The 27,781-nt window shown below is 40.8% G+C and overlaps 1 protein-coding gene across 7 annotated transcripts in view; it reads right to left on the bottom strand.

The window, feature by feature from the left end:
* Positions 1-4,146: 4,146 nt before the first annotated feature.
* Positions 4,147-27,781, bottom strand: part of TCF20 (transcription factor 20) — a 132,067-nt gene continuing 108,432 nt past the window's right edge. For 5 of the 7 annotated variants that reach the window (XM_039570485.1, XM_039570488.1, XM_039570486.1 and 2 more), the window contains 4 exons: positions 20,587-20,680; positions 13,928-13,977; positions 10,818-10,945; positions 4,147-6,288 (listed from right to left, as the gene is read on the bottom strand). In XM_039570485.1, coding sequence (XP_039426419.1) covers positions 10,862-10,945; positions 13,928-13,977; positions 20,587-20,680 — 228 coding nt within the window. In that variant the 3' untranslated portion in view covers positions 4,147-6,288; positions 10,818-10,861. The remainder of the gene's footprint in view (positions 6,289-10,817; positions 10,946-13,927; positions 13,978-20,586; positions 20,681-27,781) is intronic. The other 2 variants (XM_039570484.1, XM_019292552.3) reach the window with 2 other exon arrangements.

Below are 27,781 nucleotides of genomic sequence, written 5' to 3'. Positions count from 1 at the left end.
TGGAGCAGAATCAAACACAACCCTGGAAATCTGCTTAGACACTACAAAATTGGGCCGTTCTGTATGGCCTCTGCTTTTGGTAGCTGGAAAAGTCTCCATCAGCAGTATTACAGAAGCTTGGCTTATTTTCTTGCAGAGTGGAGCTCTTTGGTTTCATTCCCAAATGGGCACTTGTATTTTTGCCATCTATCACCTGTACAGGTAGTGATTTCTCCTCAGAAGTTTCAGCCACAGCAGGACACCAGGTGAACAGAGAGACTGCAACATCCACTTTATACAGTGACCTTCTCATCCTGGTTTCCAAAGCAGCAAAGTATTACAAAACCCAGGAGTTCTACGTCCTTGTTGTGCTTATACACACAGTGCTTTCTTGCCTCTTTGAAATCCATTGCCACCTGGCAATTCTGAATTTCATAGTAGAACACTAAACAGTAATTTGTCCACTTTTCTGCGTGTCTTCCAACTACCGTGAGATCTGTCTTACGTACAAGGTACCTCAAGGTGATAAAAAAGTCCACAAGAAGTAGATATTGTTATGCCCCATAATCCAGGTTGCTGTAATTCCAACAGCCTCCAAAGTAATGTCCTCAAAATAATCTACAATTTTTAAGACTCTAATAATTCCATTTGTCTTCTGAGAGGGAACCCAGTTCAGGTGGGCAAGAACTTGGGTGAAAGCCCAATTAAGTTTTTGTCATACAAATGCTGTGAAGTGTACAGACTTCCATTTTTTAATAAAACCATGAAAAGTGGTGACGTTTCTTTGATGAACTGGCTTCAGCTCATAAGACTCTCGCTATACAATGCAGATTTATCCTTGCACCACCATTTTTATTTTTCATGTAAGCACCTCGCAGCTCTTTCCCCAACATTTTCTCTGCCATTCTTTGCTGCTCCCCACTAAAAGATGGGGCACTGAAAATAAGCAATTTCAACAAAACTCAGAAAACCATTGCCATGCTGTACCTCAAAGCCAGGGAGCACCGACTGCCAAGCCTAATGTGAACTCCAAGTTTGGCTGTCAGCAGGGGTAGCTACAACCCAAAGGCCCCTAATGCGATGCAGGTGGTATCTGCAGGTAACCTGGCTACGCTCACCTTCAGCAGAACATGCAAGCAAGTTTTATCATGCAGAGGAGAACACATCAGTCTGACTCCTGATCCCCAGCTAGAGTGGAACGTTTCTTTCACAGGGGGTTTGCTATGAGCTAGAAGACTATTTTTCTTTTTCAAATTATTTGGATAGCAAGTAAGTCTCTCTGGGGCTGCTAAGAAATATCAGCATTTCTAAAGATGGCCAGGTAAGGTCAGAACCTTGAAACAGCAGTGTTAAAACTGAGTTAAGCAATAAATTGCAAGAAACCTCTGGAGGATGAAGAGGGAAGAGAAGCAATCTCAGCTCTCCATATTGCCCTGTGGAAGAAGCCAGCAAACAAGCAATACTTTCCTTCCAGTTCAGGCTCCCTTCTGTAAACACACCAACTAGGACATGGGTTCCACTTAAGAAATTAAATCCTACAAAAAGATTCTGTAAGCAGCACCCTCTTCACTTTCCAACTAGATGACAGAGTAAACCTTTTGGATCCCACCAGAAGTACAGATGGAGCAAACAATTAAACAATCACAAGTAGGGACAACGACAGCTGACCTTTTTCACTGACCTTTGCACTCTAAGGAAAAACATCAGTCTCTCCTTCAGAGCTTTACATAATTTCTGGCTGAATAGCACAGGTCAGGCAGGGAGCTCGGTGCACAGTACCCCTATGGAGCCAATTTTTCAGTGATGTGCATTAGTTAAGCTCTCTATGGCCTGTAGCTATGCCAGGAGAAAGTACCAGTGTTACTGGTCTCCCACAATTTTCTAATAATTACTTTTGTCCTTTACATTTATTGACTAAACTCTGACTCATAATATGCTGCTAGAGTTCCATCCTAAAATAACCTCAGAAACCCAAAAAACTAAGCCCAAACCTAAACATGTTTGTTAGAAATATTTCACAGCCATACAAGAATCTTGTCCTGTTTCACAACAGGGATTTCTAACCCAAAGCTAAGATTGCAACTACTCTTTCAGCATCTCCTAGCAAAGTCAGTAAAACCACGTCTTTGTGTTTTCTAGATCTGTAACTGAACCTGGACTACCTGTACTCTGTTCTTTTTCACATAACTTTTAATCATTTAAAAAAAAAATCCAGAGCAGTGGTGAATTATTCATCCTCAACCATGTAGATACCCTGTTCCACTTCCAAAAGTAGGATATTTACACTTAATTTTCTACATTTCGAGATAGAGGACTGCTTCTTTCAGTCATTCTGGTAAGTCAGGGACTAGATCAGACAAACCAATGCTGTGTCCCTCTACTGAATATTTCTACCATGTCCAGGACACCCACTGCACTCAGGACAGCAGAGGTAATTCCTGACGTAATAACACAGTTAACAGGCTGATAATTTAGAAAGTTTATATCCAAGTCAGCCCCCAAATGTTCCCCTTTAACTATGCCAGTTTAAGGTATTATCTTTCCTAACATATTTTTATGTACATTACTGCACATTAAATAGTCAAAATACCAAAGCTGCCATTCAACTGCCCATATCTCAACAAACTTTTGGTTTTTTAAATGCATGTCCACCAAAAATGTATTTCTTCAGCTTGCCATTAGCTACACTCCATGAACTAGATGTGCACCATTCTTCAGCAGATGCTGCACCCTGAACCCCTGAATGTTTTTTATTTCAATACTATTAAACATCACCAGTTTGTCTTGCTCTAAGCAATTCAAAAGGTTCAAGAACGTCACAACCCCAAGTAAAATTCCCTCTCATACCTCTGTGGTACAGATTAGTGAGGTTGGCCACTGCCTTCTGCAGTGGCAGCTGAGATGGCTTTCTCCTGTGCTGCATGATCCACAGTGATCTGTGCCTTGGATTTCCAAGCATGGATTTCACATGCAATAAATACATGACAAATGTATCGATGGGCAGCTCCTGGTATCAAGATCTGCTCTGTATGTATCCCAGGCCTCCACCAGCTGCAGGACTCTCTTTGTCCTTATCATATCAACAAACATCCTTATCATGATGGATCCATTACATATCCTTGATGGGAAAACACCTTTTCCTTTGACCCTGTTCAGCAGCGCTGACTCACACTGGTTAGCCTGGAAATGCTGCTAAACGATCACATTCAATTGCCAGCACATTGGTGTCTCTTTCAAGAGGTCCCGATGAGAGTCAGACAGCACGAAGAAACACTTTGAAAATGAGCTGCCTTATCCAAACTCTCGTTAGTTCATTCCTCATCCAAACAGGTAATTCCCAAGTGGGTGCCAGACCACTCATTCTCATCTATACACAGTCTCTTTTAAGGTTCTGCTGCAGGTCATTTCTGCTCCACAAATTCTAAATTAGCCAAGACTTTCAAACTTTTTTCCAGTTTGGGGTATCCACGATGTCAAGCTGTTAATTGCTTTTGCAGGATGGAGCAGGTAAATGTTTTGTACAACAGCTTTCAAAATCCACTCAGTACTTTGCATTTTCTCAGCCAAAAGAAATTTTTACTTCCAACAGGATTTTATGACTCTTCTGGATCATTTCCAAGTTCTCCCAGGAAGCCACTACACATTGTTTAAGTTCCTCCTGGCTCGGTTTTAGAATCACGACAACTCTGGTTTCTGTAAAGCCTTTACCACCAAGCACAATCCCCCTCTACTGGAGAGCACCCCCTCACCTCTGACCACAGCACTGGGAGGGTTAAGCCACAGCTGAGTTGAAGGACTTTAAGCATTTCCCACTGAGAAATACTTCCTGTGACGTCGACTGTGGTACCATTTCTTTATTTGCCCTAAACAACGCCCACTACTTTCCAACCACAGTGCAGAAGGAAATATTGAATCTCCATACTTGCCACAAGCTCCCACATGCAACACCTCCAAGGCTCCCTCCCAGCTACCCAAAAACCTTCTGCCTCTGCTGTGACACCACCCTGAAGAGCCAAAAGTGAAAGTGTCAAATTCAGCAGTTCCAGCACACACTGTTCTGCTGTCACAGTGCTACAGACAAAGTTGACTCTTCACCAAAATAAAATCAATACAAAAACAGTAACTTTTTCTTTTTTTTTTAGAACAGGTAGAATAGAACAGACACTGTGAAAAAAAGAAACATTTTTATTCAGTTGAAAAGAAGTCATTTACTCAATCACATTAACTATGCTAAAAATGACTTTTTTCTGACTACACCAGCAGTTAAATATTTTCAGCACCAATTCATGACACATTAGTGACATTTATCACAACAGGTCTATTTCTTAATGTAAAGGACATACTAACTTCAGTAGCTGCTACTGGGAAAGGAGTAAGCAGAAGGCTGCCCTTTCTTTCCAAATATTTATGAGTGAGAGTAGCAACTTCTAGAAATAAATAACTGCCAAATTATCTTCCAAATCTTTAAATCGATCTTTTAAAAATAGAGTTAAAATAGATATCTTAATATGAGCTATCATAGATTTTATTTTTATGTGCTGAATACTCCAAAATGTGAGTAGCTGAGCAAGCATCCAGTACATAACTTTTAAAATAGTTCTTCCCTCCCCACAATATCAACCCCATTTTTCTTATCCATGTCATGCCGGTTAGATCCCTATCTCTAGTGACTTCCCAGTAAACACCACGCTGTTTGATATCTCTAGGATATGCTACCATCCTATGAGTGAAAGAAGTCAGTGACCCGGTGAAATACCACCAACTCACACGAACAGAAAATTCATCCAGTCATTGGCTCGTTAACTCTGAACATCAAACAAATCCTAAGCTTTAGTTTTTCAAAGCCTTTGTGGTCTTCCTCTTGCTGGGCCAGTTCAGAAGGTCATCACTGAAGGCAGAACCGATGAAGGCAAAGAAACCAAAAAGCAGCAGATAGTACTGTCTCTGTCCTTTTGAACAAATCAAGTTCGCACAAAACAAAAGGAGACAAGGTTAAAATGAAGTTTATTAGTTTTTTTGGTTTTTTTAAGCTTTTTTTATATAAAACTGTTTGTGAAACAGCTATTTTTATTCCCATGGCAGAGTGACCCCTGAAAGATGCACTAACCCCTTTCTTAAGGCCTTAACAAGAAAAAAATATGATATTTTTTTTGTTGTTCCTTAAACCCAAATGTTTTAAAATTACATAATTTACCAAAAAAAAAAAAAAAAAAGAAAAAAAGAAAAAAAAAGAACAACCCCAAAGAACCATATAGTGTAGGCTGTTACACTGACATTCCCTCTTCCTTTCTTAGGAAAAGCAAAATCATAAAATGAAAAAAAAAAAACCAAGTGGATTTACTCCAATCAGTTTGAAGATACACTGACTCCACCAACATTCAGACTTCCTTCCGTTCCTCAATCTGGCAGGTAAACCAGGTCTTCCTCTCTCCTGCCTTCCAAACTGAAGGCAGCTTCTTGGAATGATCTGGGGGTCACATTGTTGCCACACAGGGCAGATACTCCCTTCCCCTGTGTGGTACAGTTGTTCCCACACCAACAAGGTGTACGGGACCTAGCAAGCAGCAGCCACCTCTTATCTCATGCGTCTCATGACCCAAGAGTCTGCAGATGTTGGTCAAGCTTACACTGTTAATAGTGTTTCTCAAAAATGGAAACCTCCCTACCCCTCAGACACAAGTACTGTCACCCCATCACCTGCAACCATCCAAGCCTTCCTCCCATACCTTACAAACAATTTCTCAGTATTTTATTTGCCTTTTAAAATTGAATTTCATCAGATATTGTGAGAAAGAAAGCAAGAGGAACAGAGACAAGTCCTATTTGGAGTACTCCCAGTTTTGCTCTTCTTTCCCACAAAACGTTAGGCTCCACATGCCTTGCTTTAATTTTGAATTTAATATTTACTTTAGCTATAGGTTTCTTTTTTAATTTATATGGGGTTTTTAAAATTTTAATCAAAAGCATCAAAAGGGATATAGCGCACCTTTCATTTAAAACAAAGTCTTTCAAGACTAAAAAATAGATCTTTATATATATATATATTTATCCCTCCCTCTTTAATTCCCCCCACCTGTTTCCTTTTTCCCCCTCCCCTCCCCACTGTCACTATGGAGATTGTGTCCATGGAAACAGCTGGTTCAGACTCCTTGGTCAGATTCTGTGATGTCATCAGTCTTGAGTGTGATGTAAGAATTTATGAAGGAAGTGCTGGCATTGGCAGGCACGTCGAGAGGGGGCATGGCTGCACAGTGGGAGAGATTCCATTCAGTCACGAATGTCCACCGCTTTTTATCTCAACAGCCTAACCTGAAAAACAAAGTCAAAATAATATTGGAATGGTTCCTTCCCTCCGTCTGCAAACAGGTCCCTCAGGCTTTGGACAAACCCACTCAGCAGCCTACCCCAGCAGCAACACCAAGAGCTCTTTAGTTTTGTGGACTGAAAATGAATATACACAACGCTGAGTAGTTCATAAAAGCTAATCCATGTGATAAAAAGTCTTAGTTCAACAACCAGCAAAAAAAAAATTAAATAAGCCCAGTTCTGGAGGAAGTCTGGGATGACAGGATGATCCATATCACAATGGCACTCTTACAGAACTTCTACCTTCAGCAGCCAGGCAGGATCTCACTCACCTCAAGTCCACTCCTCACATCGACGATGAGAATGGGAAACAGAGGGGCCAAGCACATCCCAACATGGTGACAGCTCCTGGGATGCTGTGAGGGACTGCACCCAAATGTTTTCCTACAGGTCACACTACTACCATCCAACAGTGGTTTCCAGTGAATATGCAGCAGATAGTCAAACTTACTGTATCTTTGATACTTGCAGTATCAAAATTACTGCAGTCCAGCCACAGGATCAACATTTGGGAAATGGCCAGATTTCACCAGCTAAAGGTAAAGCTGTGGTTTAACTAATTGGAGGGCAGGTGATATTTCTTTCTACTGCTTTTTTGATCTAATTGTCATATTATGGTGGTAGAGACAGTTCATGGAAGGTCTAAGCTTGTGATGTCTTCCAAGACAAATGTGGACATGTCCAAGTACTTGGCACATGTTCCCCCTGTCCAGAAATTCTCTGAAGTGAGAAAATGAACTTCAGGAGTCTGCTAAGCTGATGGAGGCTCAGTTTAAAAGAGAAACTACAAAGTTAAAATTTAATTTCTCTAGGTTATGGTTCTCATTCTTAATCTGCACAGAGAGAAAGCAAAGCTTGAAATAATGTATTCCTTTCTTCCCTTCTCCCATAACACAAGTGAGCCCAGCAGCAATTTATTTATTTAGTAAGGTTACTTTCTTTGACATGACGTAGATAAATCCCTTCCTACCAGCTAGTGAGCTTGGGAAAAGGAAAAAAACTTGCAACAAAAGTGATACATATGGAAAGCAGTTAACGGAATGAGAGGTGTGCCTGGGAGCAAAGTAACACCCATGTTCGTTCATAGCTGGCAATTAAACTCCAGGAACACTAACTGAGTGTGATACAGAAGTCAACGCTGCTGTGATCATCAGCACACCAACTAGATTACATCCCAGCAAGCCCAACTCTTGGCTGCAAATCTCCCCCATCCAGGGGTGCCAGGCTGAGAGTAAGTAAAGAGTCAGGCGAGTACGCACAAAAACCAGACGGGCAACGCCGTGGAGCTCCAGCTGAAGAGGAAAGGGGGAGGTTCCTAGAGAGTTCAGGCAGCTGCCCTTTGTGGTTTCATTACTGTGCAACTGCGAGCCCTTGCTGAAGGAGTGTCAAGGCCGTGTTGCTGTCTCTGGCTCTTGTACAACTGCAGCTTGCCCATGCCTGGAACTGGTCCAGAGCATTAGGCACTGGCTCAGGGAAGAAACAAGCTCAACACACTGAGAGAGAGTCCTGCCTCGTTCCTGGACAAGATCCAGAGCACCAGACTCGCTCTCACAGTCACTCTCCAAATCTGGACTTGATCCAAATGTTCTGGAGGCAACTGGCTCAGGGAGAGAGAAGCAACAAAGACAGAATACACTGACTTGCCTGGATGTTATCCAACGTGCAGGATTTTTCTTAAATTGCTAGGCCTAGGAGTGAACCAGGACTAGAACAGCCCAATAATCTCACAATTGAGTATCCATTGTATCTTACACTAAGATCTTCTGTATCTTCTGCCCAGCAGAAGGGCAGTTCCAGTACTACCTGGACTGCTACAGAATTCCCCTAAAGTCCTTTAATTACCACAGTAATACAACAAAAAATATTAATTTTTTGTTATACTTGGATCTTTTAGATTTGCATGGTTTTTGTTTTGGAGTGCAAAATCAGGCTGGAGAACTTAATTTTTAAGACATTCTGAACATCAAAAGGGGGTGGCTAAATAGGACTTTCTGTTAAGAACTACTTGAGGCAAAAGTGGATTTGGAAAGAAATGATACCTTAGAGAGATGTCTAGAGCATACAGTGAATACAGAGCAGAGATTCCACAGCCTTCAACGTCTTAAGTCAATACATTCCTATGATATATAAAAAAAGAGCTAGCACTGGAAAATAATGCAGAGAACAAAGTTGTGTAAAGGTCTCTGGGACACAGTAATGTTCACCAGTACCTTAAAGGAATGGCCCAAAAATCACCAGACTTCCCTAGCATTAAACAGCCGTAAGAGGCACCTTGGCTGTGGGACTCGCATCCTGCTTTAGAAGCGTTCTGAATTACATTGCCTGTTACACTTTAAGGAAAAGAGAAAAGATTAAAGGAATCCCAGTGACCTTTACCATGGAAGGAGAAAGCTACTCAAACACTGAATACTGTTAAATACTGTTTGCATGGTAACTGTTAAAACAACACTCCAAAGCCAAGAACGAATGCTATTAAAAATGAAAAATCCCAGAACACAGCAGAGCTAAACCAAGTCAGCAGTCAGTCTACAAAAAGTGTTTATATGGGACACTACCTGTCTTCTGCTACTGCACTAAAACCGCACAATTTTCCAATTAATCTCTCATCCTTCACACAAAACACCATTAGAAGCACTTCACAACTACTTTACTTGAAAAACAGGAAAGATTTTAATGTAGGGGAGGTGCCAGGGAAGCAAGGGAACAGCAGTGAGGGAAGGGGATTACCATCAGCAGCTCCAAGAACTGACATGAAAGAGCAACTTCACCTGCATGATTGGAAGTAAAAGACAGAGAAGCAACTAGCTTGAGTAAGAAATGCAACTGAGTAGTTGTCTTGGGGTGACTTTATGATGTATATCCCATACCGCTGCCCTATGCCCAGAAATTAATTTTGTGCCTTTCTATGCCTTTAAACTGAGCCTGAGAAGAGAAAAAAAACCCAACCAAAACTTTCAAAGCAGTTTTGCAGTTTGTTTTCATGTTTCAAGGACACACAGAGATACATATAAAACTCTCTCTGCGTTCTGCAGCAGCGAGAGGAGCGCGAGGAAGCACCTGGCTTGCTTTCTTTCCAGCCAGCTTTCGGCTTTCTTTTTCTCTGGAGAGAGATGGAGAGTTGAACTTTGTTTTCCTGGGACTCTGATTTTTTCCCTTCTTCTCTGCTGGACGGTTTCAACATCAGAATACATCGGGAGGAATTTCCACTGAGGCCTTGGCCCTGGAAGTGGGCCCACCACCCCGTCCCAGCTCCAAGGAAGGGAAGAGAGACACTACGGAAGGACTCTGAAATTTTCCCAGGTTTCTCTCAGCAGAGCAAGAGGTTTTATTATTTGGCATTATCATCCTTTTCCTGTGTATTTGTTAAATAAATAGTTTTTATCTCTTTCACTTTCCTTCGAGGAAAATTCTTTTTTCCTGAACCTGGTGGGGGAGGGCTGGTTGTAACCTGCCTTTTATCAGAGGATATATTTCCAAATTTGCCCAAACCAGCACAGTAGTGAAATGAAGGCAAGAGACCTTCTTGGGCTGCAGCTTCATGGGAAGGGTGCCAACAAGTATTAATTTGAAACCAACACTTATTTCATTTTAATCCACCCTGTTGCCTTTGAACTGCAATGCACTTGCAATTGAATAAGAAACAAATCCCAACCTCATCCCATTCCTTGCATGCTAAGTCCCACCTCAGCACTACTCCATCCTTGTGCCAATGTATTTTCCCAGCCACATGCTGAACCAGGTTAGGAAAATGACCTGGCTCTGATGCTGACATGACAAAAAGCTGTTTCAGACAAACTGAATTCCCCACCAAGTTCACACATGGCTGTATGAATGCTGGGCCTACACAACAGAGGAGGCATGAAGGAAGTGCAGCAAGGAACTTGGGGCACATTACAAAGTTATGAAATTGTGACCACTTCTGGATACACTTACTACCTTCTATACCCCATGTCTGTTTGCAAAATAGAGGAAAAAGCTGGGCTAAAAGAAACACAGTGGGCTTCTGCTAAGACTAATTTACTTATCCAGGTATCTATCTACGTTTCCAGAAAACAGGGGAATCCTAGATTACAATAATCCTGAACTCACCAATATTATTAATTACTGCTTATATATAGAATTTGATGAATTTATTTATACAGAAGCTTACTATTAACTACCCTGAGACTCACAGAAAAAACACTTCAGATCATTATGGATGTGATACAAAAGGAGATTTCTGCCACTGGTTTAGCTGAGAGAATCATCAGGCAGTTGTAACAGCTAACAAGCTTTGCCTTTCACTGCTTAACAAAAAGAACTGCTGCAGAAATACAAAAAACTGAACAGGATGGTAGCAGAGAAAAAAAAATACTACAAATTTTTTGATTGTACACAAAAGCACCTTGATTTCTCACAGAAATGGGGAAGGCACTAGATGTAAGGAGCCACAGAAGGCAGCAGGTGGAAACTGGAAATTCTCCCCAACTCACCTGTGCTTGCTTTTATATCCATTCCCAGGAGTACACTTCCCCCCTCACCCCCGCTCCGACTGCTCTGTGCTGAGGCTGCCTTTCACCATCTTGTTCTGCAAGGAGGGAAGAGAGCAAGGAAGGAGGGGCTGACGAACCAGCAAGCCAAACAGAGGAGGAAAAAGAAAATGAGGGAGAAACAGAAGACAGGGGTAGGGAAAGTGAACATACAGAGAGTGAGTGAGAGAGAGAGAGAGAGAAAGAGAAGTCAGTATCAGAACCAGAAATAGATTTTTCAGACAGAGTTTTCCCCAAGACAAAAGCAGGTAATTCCACAAAAGTAAAGAGTTTGAGATATGAAAGCCTGGTTAATTTTAAGAAACACAGAATTTAACACAAAAAGGTAGAACAAGCTGAGAAGTACCACTTCAGAATTGCCTGAACAGATGGCTTAAGACAAACTAAGATGGCTGAGCCACCAAAAGGTGAGGTATCCCATCCCCTTTATAGCTGCTCCACGGCTCAGCATCCTCACTGGGTGTGTTGCAACCTCACTTGCTGTGATGCAGACAGAGCCGGTTAGATCTGTGAGAGGAACCCTTCAAAAGATGATTAGTTTTCAGACAGCATTTTCCCTGTGATAAAAGCTGATATTTTGCATAAGTAGCACATTCAGGACATGGATGGTTGAAGCATCAATCCTGACAGAAGGAAATGGAAAAGCTCACTGGGGAGCACATGGAAAGGCAGGACCAGTCCCTCTGGACTTAGCTTGCTTATGCCTTAAGTGTCAAGCACAGTTAATGAGGCAAGAAGCACCTTTGCTCTCCAGGAGCCACTTACTGTGATGAAGTGTATTTACCGGTGTGAGGCACAGACTGCCAAAGGGTAAGAGGCCCTGTACTGGGGGACGTACTGCTGGAGATTTATAAAGTTAGCTCTTCCACCCATTAGCTGCAGAACAGCACAGTGAGCTATGAGACAGTTACTAATTTGCTAATAGTGCTAAGCTGGTGTTACCTAAAAGCATCGCTTTCAACCAACTAATTTAAAGTCTTTCTTCCTCTCAGTTGCTCATACTCATGTCATGCAAAAAATTGATACAATTTTTTCTCCAATCATTCTAGAGCAATGGTTTTCAGCCTTCCTGTTCCTGCATTGTCACTGACTGGAATTCCCCTTTCCAGCCACTACAATGGAAGGAGCAGAGTGAGCCTATATTCTGCCCTGCAGAAGGATTTGGAACAAACTGGCAGTGATTAGTGAAACACATGGTGAGGCAGAGAAAGAAAGCAAAGAAAACCTCTGCTTGGCTTCAAACAAATTATTTGTGTCTTTACTAAGCAAAAGTCAACAAACTTCAGTGTCAAAGAAACGCTGCTGGTGTTGAATTTCTGTTTTCGACATAACGAAGAAAGTGATCTGCAGTGGGATAGTTCTGAACAGGATTCAAAATTTTATTGCCCCATGAAGTACCTTTATGAACTTAATTGGTAGTTTTCCCCCTCCATCCCCCAAGACTACTTCAGAAATCCATGTGCTTCTCAGAATTTTCTCTGGAAGGCTGGATTCTTTGTCTGAATCTAAACCAGTTACTTCCTTTCATGGTTTGAGCACATCACTACAAGTGTTCACATACAGCAGCAGTGACCCAAGCCATCTACATAACACTATGTTTCCCCAGAATGCAACAGGCAGTAAAAATAAAACAGCCTTTAAATACATAACTTTCTGTCATGGTTTAACCCCAGCTGACAACTAAGTAGCAGGAAGAAAATAACCATCCCATCTGAAACCAAGACATGCCCCAATTATCTTTAGTCAAGTATCCAAAGTTGAGCAGAGGGTGGCACTTAGGCAGTTACATTCCACAGTAAGGGGAGCTCATCCTTCCCGTTTTTGTTTGGCAAGATCTGTAAGTTCTTGTAGCATTAATGCATTACTTTAAGCTTGCTGTACGTACATTGTCAACATTATTCCACAGTTGTGCAGAACAATTTATTTTCTTTTTTATGATGAAAAGTAGGCTAAGTCTTTGGATAAGAGCCTGAATGTGCACTGAATCTTCCAGCGCATTTAAAATACGTGTGTATAAATACATCATTTTGTGGTAGAACATCCAGAAGGGAACATGAGGCTAATTCCTGTATGTTTACAAAAGACAGATTAAGAATAATCTGTGAAGACAAAAGACCACCAGATGTCAGTCTAATGCTAGGCAGGGATCTGCAGACAAGAACTAGATGGAGACTAATCCCTGCTAGAAAGCCACACAATTCTTCCCTATTATAATTTCCTTTTCAGCACAAGCTATCCAAACTCTTGCACAATTCCTGTTGTATTCAACTGGCAACAAGAACTGTTGTTTTTCTGGATACTTTCTGAGCATTTAGAACTGGAAGACTGGTATCCACAACCTCTCAGGGATGTATCGTCCCTTGAGGGCTGGGAGGGGTATTCCCAGCACTGTATCCTATTACTTATGGCTACAAGAGAGTATGTATTGTCTACCTTGTCTCCTCTTTCCATACAGACAGCTCTTTGCACCACTGTGTAGGCTCCGGGGACAATTAATTAAGGATGCCCAGACCCTGGGCAGAAGCAGTGTAGGGGTCTTTTGATGAACCAAAGATGTACAGAAAAAACCCCACAGATCCACTGAAGGCTGAGTGGTTGGACTCAGTCCAGTTACTACTGGTAAACTAGAATGAGGTGTTTCCAAAAACCAGGAGAACTTTCCCATAAAGTCATTTTTCTTCTTCCTTGTATCCTCAGTAAATCCAAGGAGAAAACCCAACAGTTCAGTGCAACATTCAAACAGGACCAGGGAGCAACATACTGATTCTATCACAGAATTCAGGAAATGAAACTGAGCTTTCTGAAGAGTCATCAAGGATCTAAAGAAGCACTAAGCAGATGGGACAAAAATTTTATCTTCTTAAACTCAGTATTCTTCTTGAGTTGATGTTTGCCCCCAGAATATACCACAAGCATATATCACAGAATAATTCAACTAAAAGCATCTCTGACTACAGACATTATCCAGGTATAAAATTACTAACCCAAATTTAGAAACCAGAAGAGGGCAGCAAAAAAAACCCAACAGCTCTAATCCAGGAGAGGATTCTTACCTTGTGCTTGGGGCACCTCACTGAGAAATTCTCTTCGTTTAGTAAACAATCTAAAGGAAGAGAAGACAGCAATGTATTATTTTTTAAATGAAAACCAACTTGAATAACACATCATGTATTAATCTTGCCTCACCGGTATATATTTTTCATTCAAAGATCTCTTATAGGAATACTTTGTTATTAGCAGGTTCATCCCTTCCACCCCCAAAGTTTTAGCAAACAAAATTACTGAACACTCCAAGTGACAATGCTGCCTGGATTAAGAAGCAACCCCGGTTTTCCGGGGATGCTCTGTATGCAGTAAGAATCACAACAGCAAGTCTACAAATCCTGTATCCCAACCCCCTTCAGCAATTCCAGCCTTCCTTGCTTTAGCCCAAGGAAGACAGACACATTCATCCAATCTGAACAGACAATCCCTGCTTTTCACAGTACAAACACTGTCTTTCACCCTTACCCCAAGGCCCTGCCAGCATCAGGGGAAGAAAGGGTGTGTGTCTCTAGGTATGGGTATACACAGTTTATTTGCAATCCCAAATCCTAGAGATCAGTTTACACTGTGACACTACGTCTAATAATTAGGTCACTCATGCTGCTCTTAGATTTGCTTCCATGAATCTATGATCTAAAAGATGGTTTAGTTAATTATTTAAACCTATTATGTAAAGTGGGGCACCTATGTGGAACTGCTTATTTAGGAACAAATTAAGCAATACTGCCATTTGAAGAGCACTTATTTAGCAGCACTTCCGGAGTACGGATTGCTTCTCCTCGTATCCCCCCTCCCAGACTACGCCTCTAAGGGATGCAAGTCGGAAGCTCCTGGAACTTCAGCCACGGGAAAGAGCAGCACTCCCCTCAGAGCACTCAGCTGCCTCCCCTGGGCACCCTGAACTGCAGGGTCACTTCTCAGCCTGCCCAATGCCTGACATTGCTCTGTTCCAGTTGCCTCTTGCATAGGAGACTGACCCAAGACCATCACCTCATCAGCAGGACCAAGCACCCATCACCACCTCAGCACAACTGACCAACGCTGTGGGAGAATTCAGTGAGGTGCTTATGACCCTCTGCCTGCTCCAACATACCCCAAGAGCTTGCAAGTAGAGAAATGCAGTGGTAACTAAGATGTGCTAATTTAAAACGCTCTTAAGTATGTAGCATAACCAGTGCTACCTGCTGTTTCAATCTGCTGGAAGAGTTTAGCAGACAGCAGGAGACTGGAACTAAAGCTTGAGGGAAAAGCTTTCTAGATACCCAAGCTTTGGCAGAGCATCCCCCTGCTACGGAATGCTTATGTTTCAACATGAATGCCTCTGGCCTGAATCAAAGGGAAACAGCATGCAATAGGCTAAGTTACTTGAGAGATTTTAGCAAAGGGGAGTAAAACCCTTAATCCTGCCACAGGTAATTTCAAATGCAGCATTAGCAAATCACAGGAAATAAATAAAATGTTTTCTCATTATAAGGGCAGGAATTGTACATTTAGACTACAGCATGAATTATCACTGCATAATATAGCAATCATCAAAAATATACAGAGCAATCATCAAAAACATACACAGTATGTTAGAACAGGATGGAGTTTTCTTCTTTCTTGGAAACCCAACATTGGTAATGAATGCAGTTCTTTAGCTAGTACATCAGAAAGGAAGACTGTACAAGGATCAGGAAGAAGTGCCAGAAACCTTGTACCCCATGCCTGATCCATGTATGGAGCTTGGTTTCTTACTACGGTCAGCATTTTTGTTGCAAATACTAACAGCAGATGCAATTAATAGCAATTTTTTTCATTTCTGTTGAAAGACTACTATGAAAAATGTCATCAGCACACCGTAGAAAATCAGCTGAATACCAATACGGCAGAAATTGTTCATCATTACAAAGCTGGCCTGGATTTTTGTTAGCAGTTCCAAGTATTTTATATAACAGATTACGATTTGTCATGAAGTCAGCAGACACAGAGCTATGATCAGCTCATTGTGGCAGAAAGGGAAAAGAATTGAGACTTGTCCTTGTTTCTACAGATTTTTCTCCATAAAGTAGTCAGGGAAAACCTAAAACACTTTTAATAGAAGCAATTATTCTTCTGTAAGCTTCATACTTTTGTCTCACCCTCCGTGTTCTGCCTGTTACTCATCTTTAATGACACTCGTGAAGACACAGGATTTCTGCTCTCTGAAAATTCATTTTATTTTGCTGTTAATCTTTTCCTAATTTACAGTCAAAAATCTTCTGTAAGTGGAACGGCCTGCAATATATGTTGTAGGGACAAGTGTGCTGCAACCATCAGGATCTGACTCCAGGTGGGGAAGAACAAGCAGAGGGAGAGGATATAAAATTTCAGAAAACAAAGATCCTGTTTCCATGGAGACATCCCTAGGACTAAGTTATCTTGAGACATCAGAGGCTCTTCATAAATTTGGACAGACGAAAGCCAAATACAGACAATGTTAACCACAGTCACTTCCATACAAAAATTACTTAAGTGGCACTACTGATTGCGATTTTTATGTAAATGGGTAAGAAATGGTCAGCTCTCTTGCACCCTATGTTGTCCAAGATTATTTTCTATGAAAGGAGATTGAAAGACAGGCTGAATTAGGCTATATAAAAGCATCCATATGTACAAACTGGCAACTTGTGAAGCCACGTGCCTTGCACAGCACTCAATTAGCAACAGCGGGGCAAAGCCTAGCTCCTCGCCAGGGTGGGATTGGACATCGCCCATCAGCGCAGAAGCCAGAGCCCAGGTCACACCCCAGGGCTGCCTTCAGTGCTGCAAGGAACTGAAGCTGTTTGACATATTCCAGCCTCCAGCCCTTTCCCAAAAACGTACTGCCTTTCACATGAGGCACAGTAATGGACAGGGGACTGGCTTCTAATCCACACAGATGCAAAGGCAGAAATGCTTCAGCTCACACTGCAACTGCTTCGGAATACAACATGGGTACTTCATCTCAACTAAGGCATGGTCACTACCAGGAATTCAGACAAACACCAAGTGTGTGTGACTCAACATACCCTAAAAAACACTCTAGCAAGTGTTTTCTGTTTGGCTTTATTTTGTTTAGATACAAAACCAGTCATACATATTCCAAAAGCCTGAAAGCCATTGTCAATGTTAACACAAACTTCTGAGGATTAAGAACAGATCTGTGACAGATTCTAAATAAAGCAAGGTGGCACCATCGTTCAAAGCAGGATGGTTGACTTCAAAATGGAACTACCACTGAGCTCAAGGAAGCTGAGAAGCACCTGTACAGTTTCACTACAGAAAGACACTAGAACTGCAAAACCAATAAAAAGGGTTTATAGGCAGATAGCAGGCTGAGCAAAGAGAAAATAATGTTGATTTGTTTCTCAAGGAAGCCTACGCTTTCTGCTTGGGCATAAATGAAAATCAGGTCTTATGCCATATAGCTTCCTTATTTCTTTTACACAGATTTATTGGAAGAGTGTCTATAGATTAAGACAGCTTGATTACACCCAGAGATAAAACCAACTGCAAACAAGGTCTTTTACTGTCACATCATCAGGCTGAAATTTTGAATGCTGAGAATCTACTTCAAGCCGGGGCTCTTTTATTTGTTTTGGTTGAAAACTTCAGCTAAAGCAGCCCAACGATTTCCTTAAAACTCTTTCTTGGAAAAAAGTTATTCTGCCCATGTTAAACATCCCAGGAATTTTTCTCTGAAAAGCTCTACAATATCCTGATTTTCAGTAGGACTGGGATTTTAGCTAAGGCACGCCCTTGCCAGCTACCACGAAACCTGCAAATATAACTCCTTGAGAGATGATATGGGGATTTTCATGTGCACATCCTCAGAAGAGGCTTCTTAGATTTTAGGAGCTAGGTACTTTTAAAAATTCCACAAAATATACTTCTGCTTGGGGGTGAGCAGGCCTTTCCTGTAAATGAACCTCTGCCCTCAGATTCAGGCACCAGACCCAAAAGCAGTGAAGCTGTCAGGGGACATTTCTAAGGCTCAAGCAACCCAAAAGAAGAAAGTGACCATTTCAAAACTGCAAAATGGGAAGCACTAGTCCAGCAGGCAGAAGTGAAAACAGTACTGAGAAAGGCAAGCATGATAAAGAATGGAGGCTAGCAGGAGGGAGACCAGTGCTACTTGAAGTCAGGAGCAGGGAATTAAGGATGAGTGCCAGCAGGAGGCTAAGACTAAGAACTGATTGGAATAAGGCACAGAAAAGTGAAACAAAGAATATAAAGGACAACATATGAGAACAAACCAGGACTAGCGGGGTGAGGTGTGACAAGGAGCAAGAAAGGAGAGGAGGAGGTGAAGTAAGAGCAGAGAGGAAGAAGCCAGAGTGAGAGCTATAAAACTGGACAAAGGAAAAGTCAGAAAGAGCTAGGAGGAATTAGGTTTTACAAAGAGACTGGAATAAGAAATTTGTAAAGAGAAGCCTGAGACCAACTAGATAAAAGGCCTGTGACTGGTATGAGAAGCCAGAGTGGAGAACATATCAGACAGATGAAGAAACAGATAGGAAAATGTATTAAAAAAAACCCCAATGAAGTCTTTTGTTCTCACTCAACCATACTCTTCCTGGAGTGAAACCAGAGACTCACCAGTCTTACCAACTCCTCCGCTATTTTTTAAATATGTTTGTGAAACTCACAGTCCAAGTATCCCATCTCCATGCAGCTCTTGCAGTTTATTACTGCTGTATTACTCAAAGGAGGGAAATTAGCTTGGAATTGTGCACTCCGACAGATGGCCACATGACAACGTGATGTCTCATAACAAAATTAAAAGAAAATGAAGTAAGCATAGCCTTGGAACTTGAACACAAAAAGCTACTCTAAAAAAACTCACAGGTTGCGAAGTCAAGACAAAAGTGAAAAAAAGCCAAATTTAATCTAGCCCAGTTCTACATATTATATAGTAGATATATTATGTCTAAAATGGACTAAATAGTATGATTATATCCTCGTTTTTGTACATGGCGCTGCCTCTTCCATGCATGACACAGAACTGCTCTTGGGAATCAGTCATGATTGTTCAGTATATTTCTCATTTTGGAGGATCCTACATTTGCTGAAGTGGAGTAGAGTTACTATATCTGAAGAAAAAGGATAGTATCTGAATTTTTATATATGTATTTAGAACCCAGAAAATGCTACATACTGCATCTAGTAAAACAAGAATTTAAATTAAGCCCGCAAACTACTGGGAACATTCACTATAATTTATTTTGGTTTTTTTATGGTACTGAAAAAGGCAGGTCACAAACCAGAAACAAATACTAAACACAAGATGAATAAGAAACTGATTGATAATTGCACATCTCAAACACACTGCACAGAACCAAGTTTATTAATGTTCTTGAAAATCGCCGGCATGACAGAGATGAACATCATAGAAAATTTCCCAGTTCTACTTTCAGAACCGAGAAGGAATCATTTGCAGTAAGTATGACACAAATCCAGCAAGGACAACACATGTTCATGAATGAGTACCCTTCCATCCTACAGGCTGAGGTAGGGCCTTATGGAAAGAGATACCAGCCTTTAATTAGGTGATTATTATCTTATAAGATACATTCATAAAAGACCAAAATTACACTTACATGGACACCCTTACTTCTGGTATTCTTTTGAGTATGCAATTTTTGCAACCTGAATAATCTTTCTTTCATGTAAAGTCAAGGATTCCTGTTAATAGTACTGTGGTACTACTACTAGTATTCCACTGCAATATTCATTTAGTAAGAACATTCCTATTGGAATAAAATGCAGATCTCCAACAGGGTGGGACTTCACAGTGAGAGGTGCAAAGCAGTCATTCAGAAATGGGTATTCGTACTTCAAATACTCTAACATTTGGAAAATGGCAGAAAATGGGTGGTGAACAAGTGGGTTGCTGTGGAATAACAAACAGGAAGCTTGCAATTATTTGCCAGGCAAGGGTTGTAATCTCGAATCCCTTCCTGCTTGTTATCAGACGAAGTCTTGTATGACACGAGAAGTGAGTTACAGGGAACTGGAATAGTGGGGTATTATTTACTTTGATGTTGGATTTTTTTAATCCAAGAATCAAGTTTATCTCCATGAAAAACTGTCACTATTGCACAAAACCCACCAAACTCACAAGCCCAGCTCATAGCTGGAAATAGTATCATCCAAACAATTAGCTTGTCTAACGATGAAAATTAGACCTACTCAAGAGACTGGCTGAACTGCTTCTTAGGAGGGAGAGGGACGGTTGTGCTGCAAGTGGTATTGATGGTTCTACAAACACAAACACTTGAAATCATTACTAGGACTACCCACAGGAGTGTAACCCTGAAAGAAGAAACCTCTTTCTGCTTACTTATATCCTTTTAGCAAAGGCTTTCTATTTTTGGCAAGAAAAGAATGATCAGTTCTCACACTACAGCCAAATTTCAGTCACTGAGCTACATTCCCCTAAACCAGGCTTCTTCTGCCCTTTCAGGCAGATTCCTTTTCATTACAAGCTCCATCTTGTCCCAGCGTGTTAATGTACTGTTCATCTCATGCCGTTTCTCACCATTTATATTACTTTACCCTCACAGTAAGAGAAAACCTGAGAGGGAGTACTTTGCAAGGTGCCCCAGAATTATTTAGTGTCATATGACTTGAGTAATTATGGAATACAGTTGTCATTTGTTCCTACCTGCATCGATGGCACATGGGTAATGGTATCGGAAGGAGCAGCCTTTGTTGTAGCAGCCTAAGGTGGCTCCTGGTTCCTGGCAATGGGAACATTTCTGAAAGAGAAACCAAGAAAGAACAGCAATGAAGATTGCAGTCATCTTTCTGAAAACCTGTATTTTCCGGGGAATTTTATCAACCACATTCCAGCACAAATTTTTTGACAATTCATTTTAAACTCTATCTTTCCACACCATACAAATAAAGGCCTTTCAAAAAGGTAGCAACATAAGCTCTTTCAAACTACAAACTTTTCAGCTGTGCTAACCAGGCAAGAGATACAAATGTTCAGCCATTCAGAAAGAACTTGAAACACTTCTTAAATCTGTTTTACTGGCCCATGTTTCAGTACCTGACAATGACATTGCTATTAAAATAGCAGGAAAAAGAGTGTTTTTGAATCTACAGCAGCTTTAAAAGGAAAATTAGCATGACAAATAACGATTTAGGAAGACACCACCAAAAAAGTAATTTGGTTACATCATTTTCATTATCACTAGCAGTTGAGGCAGATCAAGGCCAAGTTGGATATTATTTTGCAGGTGATCCAAAAAGGTTTATTTGGAGCAGGAGAAGATGCCATCATGGAAAAACACCTCATCATCACAGAAATGGTACGTCCAAAAAAATGACTTGCAGTGCAACAAGGATGCTCACACAATTATTGTCAAAGTAGCTCAGACTCATCTGATGACTATGTTCAATTTTCATCCAATTAGCTGAACTAGTCAATTATGTATTTGACCATAATATCAGACAATCAGCAGGAAGTCTCTCACCCATTTACTTCATCCTGAATGACTTAAGGAATGACCTAAGGAAGTAATTCTAGAGCACATCTCATTCAGACAGTCATTTTATCTCTCGAATGTATACACCAAGTGATTTTTGTTAACTAATCTAAGATTCTGATGAAAGCTGATTTCTGACAGGTTGACATTTTTCCCTTATAAAAAGAATGGTAGAATTCACCAAATGATAAGAGATTGCTACTATTTAAAAACTAAAAAGTGAATTAACTACTGGCAGAAAACGAAGAGAGAACCTGCCATCATTTTTGAGTCATACTTAATAAACACAGGAATTTTGTTTATTCTGTTAAACACAACCAACACCACAATAGAGCCTTGTATAATTGGTACAGTCCACCTTGAATTCAGGCTGTGAGAAGTTGCCTTTGGTCTCTGCCTGCACACAGAGATGATGACATGATCTAAAATCACTGCTGCTACTGGAAAAGCTGGTGTCAAACCACAGGTGCTCTACTGCTGCTACCAGTGAGCTGCACCTGTACTGCACAGGAACAGCTGTGCTCGAGCCAGCAGCACACCTGGCACCGGACATGAGCACGGCTTTTCCACCATACGGTGACGCTTGCTTGCCAACATGGCCACATCCCCTGGAGTACATGTCTTCAATCCCTGACCAGCACACACACTGCAGTGGAGATTTGCAGAACAGACGTGGCCAAAGCTAACAGCCACAGCAAAGTTCCTCACTCTGCATAGTAAACAGGGGGTTGATTACAGTATTTCCAAACCCACTGAGAATATATGACAGTTATTGCTCTTCCTACTATTCTGTGCTATGCAGAGATGACTATAGTTTGTATTTAAATGCCTGAATGAAGATGAAAGCAAAACTAGCTCCAGCCATAAACCAGGTGGCCCTCTTCAAATCAAAGCAGATGCAACTAACAGAAAAGCTTGTGAGACGTCAGTTCTCGTGACATCTACAACTGCAGTTTTGAATAACACCTTCTCTTTTCGGGTATGCCAAAGCATCCTGAGCCTGATCTTCAGTGCTTCCTAAATCGTGTCTATCTTCTAAGCATGACAAACTACTGCAGTATTTATGATGCAAGGGAAGTGTCCCTGAGGCCTAGAAAGAGACACACAAGCAGCTTATTATTGCCTGTCAGAACATGAACGCAAGTTTCCAAAGATTAAAAAAAAAGGCTAAACCAATACTGAAATGTGCACCAAAATGTATGGCCCACTAGCAAAACTGCAATGCAATTCACTCTCCCATGGGAGTAAAACCAAATTTCATCCACAGAAAATGTCTTTCCCTGGCTCTGAAGTCAACTCTAGAAGGATATTATGTACTGGCACTAGTCCCAGATTCACCTATGCCAAGTACTCACAAAGTGCAGCTTGAGGAGTTCTGAAACAGAGCTCTGTACCTGTGTACTTATTCTTGCTTTTAGATGTGGCTGACTGGGATTAATTATTCTAACAGGACAGAACCCAAATTGACTATTCTTTTTGAATGCAGATATGAATTTCTAGTCTTGTTCCTCAGAGGCATTCTGCCCTCCTCACTTTATCTCATCTTTTACATACCATCACACTGTTGCAACAGAAGGTCACTCTCCGGTGGAACACTGTGTCCTGTGCAGAGCAGTCAATAAGAGCATAAGAACTACAGCAGCAGAGATTGAACTGCAGCTGTATAAAATATTTCTTAATAATAAAAAGGCATGTCTTAAAGGATTGTGCTGTATGATACAAGAGAAGACAAGACCCCTAGCAAAATTTTTGATACTTTTCCAAAAGTTAATTTATTTTGTGAACTTATTCTTTGCTGCATCTAGCATGGTTCATGTTGCTATTCTGAAACTCACAGCACAAACATGACGGGCATTTTGACAAATTTTCAGCTGAGAATGGGTAAGGAATGCTTTAAAATCATCTGTAGTTAGGAGTGATCAGACAGTAGAAGTGGGTAGTTAAGATGCCAGTACACGTGCATCAAGCCTTCATTGCCACTCTTTTTTAGTCTGGCAGACCAACGAGATTTTACCAAGGTTACCTGTGCCACGCCCACAATAACAATTCCCCAGTGGACGACTATGCCACTGACGGCTCAAGGCAGAGATCATCTGCTGCTGCTGGCTCCCCTGCTGCTGAACAAGTCTCCATTCTGGCAGATGCTTCTGCTTTTCACAAGCCACTGACAGTCTAATGGCCCCATTTCTTCTACCTCCAGGGACCCCCGACCATCTGCTTCTTTCAAGGGAAGCAGAGGGAACCACATAGACAATAACTACTCTTTTCTTTCGAGTTCTTCCTTTTTGACACACCTGAGTGACTGAACAAAGCAGACGCCCTACTAAGCTGCGTGGTTCTAAAACAACTTACGAGTGTATCACCTTATCTTTGAAAGAAACTATCATCATGTAGTGCCACATGGTTTCCAAATACATCCAGGTGTTTCCATGAACACAGAAAAAAAAGTGCTTAAGAAATTTCTGGATGGTCTCAGTCTTCTTTTGCAAGAGATTGCTGCTGTGCCTTAAAAGGTAAAAAGACGCCCTGCTCCTGCTGATACTTTCTGTGGCTTTGGTTAGAACCCTTGTCTCACGCATTTATGGTTCAAAACAAGAAGAAAATATGTACACTACAACTAGAAAACATTCTAAAACCAAAATAAAATCACAGAACTTCATACAGGAAATGTGTGAATTCAGCATAATGACCACTAATTGTTTTCTCGGTCCACAAGCAAATTTTCACCCAAACTCCACCATCCTGCAGCCATTCGCCACCAGATGGTAGCAGCCTGCTTGTCACTTGTAATGGAATTATAGCATTCTTAGCTAGGGAAACAGCACTCAAGCTCTCCTGGGAAGAGAAATTCCTTTTGCTCAGTAAGCAGCCTGCTTAACCTCCCCTGCTTGAAAGAGCTGAAGGCTGGTACTTGGAGTATGCTCCCAATGGGAGGTGCCAATGGATAGTAATCATTGCCAGGCATGTAATCAACTCTTGGCTTAAATTTAAAAAAAAAAAAAAAAAAAGGAAAAAAGAGACCACACAGCGAAGATTGATTCATAGGTCCTATCTCCACAATTCATCTCTGGCCACAAGGCACATACATCTCACTTAGAATAGGCTGGAGAGACTGAAAAGTGCCATTTAGAAGAGACACTCCATCCCATGAACTAAATTATCAATAGCATTAAAGTCAGATACATTGTTTCTACCTCTCCACGCTATTAGCAGCCCATTTCTTCCTTGCTACAGCTCATCATTCTGTGTCTACCAAAATGAAGTAACAGCCAACCTGGAAGTGTGAACATTTGGGGGACAGCTACCACAGCAGCAGCAGAACAGCTCTGATTCATTTAAAATGCTACGCCACCTACCAGCTATATTTTTTTTCTTTATGCTTGGCTTTTTTCCCCCTTGCAATCTGTATTCTTTCACTCTTTTGAGACCATACTGCTATATGTAATAAATAAGAGTATGTTTTTTGAGTACCTTTTTTTGCCTCCCTTAGATTTGTACCCAAATCAACCTAAGTGCTGTAACATAAAGATATCCTGAGCTATCTACCTTCCCCTTCTCCCAAACAAGCAGAAAACTCTTAGCCTTGTGAAAACAAGTGCCCCAAGCTGCTCAAGTAAAACACTCACTTGCTCACTTTGGCTCTGCACTGACAGAGATAATATCTTTGTCCCTAGACAAAGTACTTCTAATTACTGGAATCCTACAGTGGACACAGTTTTGCTGGTGGGAGGATGGAAGCTGCCGACTAGCCCTTCCAACATATTCTGGACAGGAGCGGGAACAGTTGCTTAGAAGCAGAAATTAATTTCTTCTAACACTATTTTAAGGTGTTTTCAGATGACTCTTCCACTATCTTCCCTGCTGAACCACTACCAAACCAGTTTACACAAGCACATTCACAACAGATGCAACCGTATTGTATTTTCTGCTGTCTATAATACAAAGCATCTTTTCTCGATGATTGGTTGCACCCCGTACTCAGACTTCTTGACTTCCTCCCATCCAATGACCAGTTTTTCTTTTGCTCTGTTTTCTTTCTTTTTCCTTTGCTTTGCTTTCTAGGCATCTCCTTGTTTTGCCCCTTCTTGCATACCAGTGTAAATAATGCATAAAAGGAGTAAAATGGAAAGCAACAACTGAAGCAAAGCAAGCAAAAAGTGAAATATATGTGGCAATAATTATACAGGTACAAGTCTTTGCTTCACATGTTATATGCATTTTTCACACTCTCTCCTTCTCCTGTTTAAATTATAAGCTTTTAGGAAAATAATTGCTTCTGTATAATTGCACTGCACAAATGCAGATGTGAGATAATGAGGACTTCAGAGTCAGCTGCAATATTAGGAAGGAGGGCCTTCTGACTATTTCTGATTAAACAGTTGGCAGGCTCGGCAGAGGCTCGGATTTAATATCCAGGCAAAAGGGCAACAGAAGCAGCAGGCAGTCACATTCTCTTTCCTGGAAAGTGGGATGCAGGGAGACAACTTATTCCAAAAAGCTACAAGAAAAAATAAACAAGTGTGTGTGTATATATATACTGCTTGCTACAGGAGAAAGAAGTAAGTGATTTTGGAAGACTGCTGCAAAAAGGGACCAAGAGGAAAAAAGCAGGGTGGGAAGACATTTTTAGGAAATGTGAGAGGAAGAGTACTTCCACTCTGATGTGCAGATAATGGTTAATGAAAAAAATTGTTTATGTGACTGGGGATAGAGATAACAACCAGTACTGAAGCATAGAGAACTATTAGTTTACATTTCCTGACAAACAATTTTAAGTTACCAAAGAACCAGGCACAGAATATCAGTAAAATGAACCCCACAATTAAAAAGATAAAAATCTTTAAACTTGCATTATAAAAAGGCACCTCTTGCCAATGATGATACATTCCTGTAGCAAGAAAATCAAATAAATAATAAAAGATAATAGTCCTGAGTAAAACTGGACAGTTATCTTCAAGTCAAGAAACTAAGGACAAATTTAGATTCTAAGATTTCAGCAAACAGACAAATCAATGATCTGGAAGATGCTATACTAATAAAGCTGCATTAGGAAACAGTGAAAAGTCAGAACTGCAGTGCTGCACAGGCTGCTGAAGCACAAAGGGAAGCTGCAGCTCAAAATGGATGGCATAGAAAAAAAACCCACAAGAAATCCAAGAGCTGGAAAATGTCTTAAAAATGGAAAATCCTATTCAAAACATATGAAACTGATTAAACTAGAACAGAAGCACTTGAAATTAAGAGCAGAGCATTTTATTACCCTCAACTAGGAGGAAAAATAGAAAGCAACAAGAACAGAAGTAAATATTTAGTTTTAACAAAGAATGGTTTGCCAGCAATAATTTTAAGGTCCTATGCAGACACTTAAGCTATTCAACTGCCCTTACAGAGACTCTCGAAAAGGGGGGTGAACAATAAGATGTGAAAACTTGTGAAGTTTGTAAAATGATCCAGGGTAGCCAGATCTCAAACTGATAGTAAAAAGCTTCAAAACCATCTCACAACCATGGATAACTGTATGATAAAATGGGGATGAAAATTACTATTGTTAAGTGCAAAGTGATAGATGTGGTGAAAATATTTTCACCTATGCACATACATGATGACAGATTCTAAATTAGCTTTTACTACTCATAGGAAGGAATTAGTAGTCATCCTAGACAGAAACATCATGCAGTCCCTGCCAACTGCAAAAAAAGGACAGCCAAAACATATACAGTTATTAAGAAAATAAATCCATAATGAAACTCAAGTCTTCATGATGTCTGTTACTCTTGCAGTAGCCTGACATCTTACTATTATATGCAGTTCCAATGACCCTATTAAGAAAGGAAAAAATCAGAAAAAAAAAATGGACAGACCACAGAGACAACAAGGAATGTAAAGAACCTGTATATAAGAGAAGTCTAAGTATTTTGGAAAAGAGGGAACCAAAGGGGGATTGCGACCTACAAAATCCAGTATGATGTGTGCAAGGGAATGATTCTTAGCCGTTTCCAAGAAGGAAGGGCAGGTTTAAATGTAACATAAACCTGCTTTTTTTCCCTCAAGTAACTAAAAGTCATTGCCAAAGAATGCTGCACCAGCAAAAAGATAAGCAAGTTCAAAAATAGATTAGACAAGGACAGGTATGCCTCTGCCTGGTAAACACAGGGATAACCAAAGCTACAACTCTAAAGCTGTGATTGCTGAAACGAGGGAGAAAATATGCAACTATCATTCTGTACATGCCTAGTTTACTACAAATCTCTGAATATGTGCAGTAAAGTGGTAAATACATGGCCATTGCTGGCGACAGGACATCGCAACATAATGTATTTTTGCACCTGTCTGGAAAGTTAGTTCTTCTGAAGACCAAGAGATGTA

Source organism: Corvus cornix, chromosome 1A (assembly GCF_000738735.6).
Source record: "Corvus cornix cornix isolate S_Up_H32 chromosome 1A, ASM73873v5, whole genome shotgun sequence".
In the NCBI taxonomy this organism is placed as follows: domain Eukaryota; kingdom Metazoa; phylum Chordata; class Aves; order Passeriformes; family Corvidae; genus Corvus; species Corvus cornix.
The sequence above is the reverse complement of the archived record's forward strand: the minus strand, read 5'-3'. Positions and strand labels throughout refer to the sequence as shown.